Source organism: Limulus polyphemus, unplaced genomic scaffold, assembly GCF_000517525.1.
Source record: "Limulus polyphemus unplaced genomic scaffold, Limulus_polyphemus-2.1.2 Scaffold1936, whole genome shotgun sequence".
Lineage (NCBI taxonomy): Eukaryota > Metazoa > Arthropoda > Merostomata > Xiphosura > Limulidae > Limulus > Limulus polyphemus.
Window position 1 is genome coordinate 95,276 of NW_013667546.1, and position 5,547 is coordinate 100,822.

General features: G+C 31.0%; 1 protein-coding gene across 1 annotated transcript in view; it reads left to right on the top strand.

The window, feature by feature from the left end:
• LOC106465418 (trifunctional enzyme subunit alpha, mitochondrial-like) overlaps positions 1–5,547 on the top strand; it is a 71,509-nt gene that overhangs the window by 40,156 nt on the left and 25,806 nt on the right. Inside the window, exons 11-12 of the mRNA XM_013925644.2 lie at positions 1,505–1,671; positions 2,714–2,884. Coding sequence (XP_013781098.1) covers positions 1,505–1,671; positions 2,714–2,884 — 338 coding nt within the window. The remainder of the gene's footprint in view (positions 1–1,504; positions 1,672–2,713; positions 2,885–5,547) is intronic.

Below are 5,547 nucleotides of genomic sequence, written 5' to 3' on the forward strand. Positions count from 1 at the left end.
TAGTATATTAATAAGTAAAATAAATATATAATAATATATATATAATAATAGTAGTAAATATATATATATATATATATATATATATATATATATATATAACAAAATTTTATGAGTTGTTAAATAAGTATTGTTGACTACTATTTAGTAAATGAAATGTAATTACACCATCATTCTTTAAACTACAATAGCATCTTGATTTCAAATTTTACAACAAATACAGCAATATTGTTAGCAAAAAGATTATCAGTGGCTTGAAATGTGGAAATAATTAAGTATGTTAAGGTTATTTAGAACCACATTACAGTTAGTATCATGTTTAATTTAAAATGTTTAAATTTCAGTATTTAACCTAAGCCTGAGTAGACTTAGAATGCAACCATTTTGTTATATTTATCAAATAGTTTATCAATTGTTTATCATTAAAGTTTTTCTTCATTACCCATTCAAGCCGTCTCCAGCCATTATTATCAATTGTGTATTTTACAGACTCGTGTCTTTGCAAATGTGCATATAGAATACATTTTTAATATTGTTCTTTGTATCATGACATACGTTTCCCTGCTTACAACTTTTATTTTTTTAAGTCAGAGTTTCCAGTATTTTAACTCAAATTAATAGTAATAGTAATTAATATATATGTCTTAGAATTAGTGTGGGATTTGTAATATTTATTTCAAGATTTAAAATTTAGGTTTGCATTTTTTTTTCTTAATGCAGTTCCTTTTGACTGTGCTAACATTTGCTTTAGACAGGAGTTATAGTATTCTGAACTTTCACATATTGTTAAATATTTTTGCAGTCAAATGTTATCCCTGTTATGTTACAAGACAAACATTTAATTGTATAACTAAATCACTATATAAGCTGTGTTAAACTTATTTTCAGTCACATTAAATTCACTTTTTTTGTCTTGTTCCTGTTTATTTATGTGTTTCTTGTATGCCACACATACAGTGTAATAAGTTTTCCATGTGTTCTTAGGCTGATAATAGGTCATCATATTTTGGAACCATGCTTCACATCCAGCATTATTCCTCCATTATATCTTTCACTAAACTTCTGTTCCAACTGTTAAGGTATATTTTCAGTAACTGCTAAAACTTTTATATAATTGTAATCAGGGGTGTAGCTAGGTGTAAATTGGAGTTACAAAGGGTGTATGAGAGGAAAAAGACTCCCCCCATCCCAATGGTGGGGATACAGGAAGCCTGACTTGGGAAAGTTTTGAAATTTAAACCTGAAATGATGCATTCTGATTACTTTTGTTTTGCGAACATAATATATATATATATATATATATGCATAACGGGCACCATAAAGAATTGTAAAAATTTACTTTTTGATCACTGCTATTTTTTCTAAATTTTTGTTGGTAGAAAGCAACTAAATTAAAATTTTATATCAGAAAAAATTTGCCATGCCCCTGAATGTAACAAAATATAGGTTTAGGTTAAAATAATATGTTATAATGATACTAAGTTTCTGTGTTTTTCTTGTTTTAAAGGTTGTTAAGACAGGTCTTGAAAGTGGTTCTACTGCTGGCTACCAAGCAGAGTGCATGGGATTTGGTGAACTGGCAATGACACCTCATTCTAGAGCTCTGATTGGTCTTTATCATGGTCAAACACTGTGTAAGAAGAACCGATTTGGAGCACCTAGCATCTATGCCAAGTAGGAATTCCTGTTCAAACTTATTTCTTATTTTACTGGAGTTACTCTAATTTTGAAAGCTGTAGACTTCTTCATTTAAAGCAACTCCATTGTAACAGTGTTCATTGTTAGTACTCTGTAAACATCACTCAGAATTATGTTTCGTGCCAAGAATTTCTTACTGCAGATATCTTCATTATATCTCCTACTATACTGAATCATTGTTTTTCAGGAGAACAGGGAGATGAATTATTGGCTTACTCAAGTTACTGACTGACTCACTGTTTTGTGGTAGAGCAGGGAGATGAATCATTTGTTTACTAAGGTTATTGACTGATTCATTATTTTGTGGTAGTACAGGGAGATGAATCACTTGTTTACTAAGGTTACTGACTGATTCATTATTTTGTGGTAGAACAGGGAGATGAATCACTTGTTTACTCAGGTTACTGACTGATTCATTATTTTGTGGTAGAACAGGGAGATGAATCACTTGTTTACTAAGGTTATTGACTGATTCATTATTTTGTGGTAGAACAGGGAGATGAATCACTTGTTTACTCAGGTTACTGACTGATTCACTGTTTTGTGGTAGAGCAGGGAGATGAATCACTTGTTTACTCAAGTTATTGACTGATTCACTGTTTAGCAGGAGATCAGGTAGCTGAATTATTAGTTTGCTCAGGTTACTAACTGATTCACTATTTTGCAGGAGATCTCCTGCAAAATAGTGAATCAGTTAGTAACCTGAGCAAACTAATAATTCAGCTACCTGATCTCCTGCAAAATAGTGAATCAGTTAGTAACCTGAGCAAACTAATAATTCAGCTACCTGAGCAGGTAGCTGAATTATTGGTTTGCTCAGTTCATTAACCTATTAACTATTTTGCAGGAGAGCAGGTAGCTGAATTATTGGTTTACTCAGTTCATTAACCTATTAACTATTTTGCAAGTAAGTTAAGTTTGCTTGGTTTATGAATTGCTCAAGTTACTGACTGATACACTTAATATTCCAGTTAAGTGTGGATTGATGGGGACTGACCAATTATTATCTCTCTTGCAGAAAAGTAGGAGTTGTGGGTGCTGGACTGATGGGTGCTGGGATTGCACAGGTTAGTGTAGACAAAGGTTATGAAGTGATCCTAAAGGATGTCACTGCTGCTGGACTGGCTCGAGGAGAACATCAAATTGAAAAGGGATTATGGGATGCTCATAAGAAGAAGAAAATAACAGAGTAAGTAAACTATTTTTAGAGTAGGTGCAGAATCTGATACTTTTAAGACAAAGGGCAGTACCACATAAATTTGAAATATTTCTGACAATTTCAAAAATTAAGCATGATGTAGGGATGGCAATGCCAAAAAAGTACAGAAACAAGGAAGGAATAAATACACAAAACCATACAAAAATCTCTAGATAAATAGCCAGAAAGTACAGACTCAAATTTACAAGTTTATGTAAGACTGTATAGCACTATTCAGTTTAAATGCTTTTATTCAAACTTGAATTCATGCAACTGACAGGAATTCAGCATTTAGTTGTAGATAAAAGTTATGCTTGGAAAGATTTGACTACTTATTTAGGGATTTGTGTATGATTTTGTGTGTTCCTCCCTACCATGCTTCTGTACGTTTTGGCATTGCCATCCCTATATCATACTTATGTTTTTGCACTATTTTTTATTACTTGTTTCCCCTCTTTTTTGTTTTAACAATTTCATTGAAGTAGGTTGATAAATGAACATTTGTTTTATTGTTATAATTCAATGGTAATATATATATATATTGGTATTATCATATCAGTTTTGTCAGTTTCTTCATTGCACTTGTAGAATGACCTCAGATATTAATATTATACCATACAATTGGCTACAATAGATTATTAATCATCACTGGTAATAATCTTGACTTCTTGGGACTGAATATTGAGGAACCTACAGTAAGGAAAGAACATATGAAAAATGTATTGTTGTATCGTTCCTATATTCATGTTTGCATTCTTTTTTAAAATGTCATCCCTACATCATTTTACATTTGGAAAATGTTTTTATAACATATTTAGTGATTTTTTTCCCCTGACTGAAAGTTAGTGTATTCTATAAATGTATGTAGTAAAATTTAAAATTATATGTATTGATTTTTTTACTCCTTCGCTTCATACATAATGTAGGGGTTGGCTCCCTAAAGACAAATGGTATAGTGTACAAAGAATTGAGTATTCTGCATGCTACAGTCATCTAATGTAATAGATTACATAATTCCTGTTTTACCCTGTACCATATTTCTGTAAGAAAGCTAACTTCAAGGGTAATGATAACATTATTTACACTGAATTATGATTCTTTTTCTTTTTAGCTTATACTAAACACTACCATGCTTCGTGATGGCCTGTTTCCAAGTGCTCTTAAAATGCTTTTCTGTTGAACTAAAAACTTCACACAATTTTTGGCTAGTGTTGGAAAAGGAAAAGCAAAGATGAGCACTTTGGCTCTTTAGCTAGTTCCCAGTTCTCCACATTAGCAACACTTTTCAATGATACTGGAAGTCTCACAAGCTGTGAAACACTCAATAATGGGAATTAGGTGCTCAAATAAGGCTATATTTCAACTTTATCTGTTATTTGTAAGAATAATATATTGAATGTGGCAGTTTTTTCTCAACCCATACCTAGATACTAAGTACTACAGTGCTTATTGATAAGTGATTTTTCTTTGAGACCCAAAAAGTAGACCTGTTTGAGTTGTTCATCTCAAGTATATCTTCTTTTTTGCAGTATATATAACTTAATTGTTTCTAACACCTCTACATCTAAAAAAAAGTTTGCATAAGATTTACGAGTTAACATAGGGAGTTAAAAGAAAATTTCTGTTGTCTATCTATATTGTATGCTTAAGAAGATCTTCTGAATTACTCTTATCTTTTTTGTAATTTATCATAAAATTGAAAAATTACATATGTTCAGTAGTAAATCTTATTGTTACGATATATTTTCAGTGCATTTGTCAAAATACATGTAAATGTAAGTTATTTGTAAAATACAATTCACAGTCATTTTTTGATGAAATTATAATTTTATAGCTAAATTAATGTATTGCAACTTTTTTTTTAACAAGAATGCCAGCATTAAATAGTTAAACTTTGTTTCACTTACAAACAGTAAATTCCATTAAACTGTACAAAACTTAACAGTGTTTAAGTTCAGTGTGTTATCAGCCATATAACTTTAATACAGAGTAATATTAAAAAGGATTCTGAACCAAGTAAGTATTTCCATTTGCAGCAAAAATGAACAAAACCTGCTATCTTCTAGCACAGATAATCAGAGTATTTTTTAAATCTGTTTTCAACTGTAAAAGGTTGAACAACATGAAAAGCAACTGGATAACCACAAGATATTGGTCTGTAAAGGGTTGAAAAGCAATTGGATAACCACAAGATATTGGTCTGTAAAGGGTTGAAAAACATGGCCGAATGTAAACAAACCGCGTAATTGCATAAACGCTTATCTATGGCATGGAACACCGAAATCTGATAAATAATTTTCAAAAATGTGTTTCTCCGGAAGAAAACCGAAGGTTTTCAGGATTTTTTAGAAATATCCGGATTTCCGGATATATCCGGAAGACTTTCATTATTATTTTCATGTTGTTCAACCTTTTACAGACCAATATCTTGTGGTTATCTAGTTGCTTTTCATGTTGTTAAACCCTTTACAGACCAATATCTTGTGGTTATCCAGTTGCTTTTCATGTTGTTCAACCCTTTACAGACCAATATCTTGTGGTTATCCAGTTGCTTTTATTATGAAATTGAATAGATTCATTATTAAAACATTGCTAAAAATAAATCAGACATATATTTATTGTAAAATCAAACTCATTCAAACTGAACTGTTTAG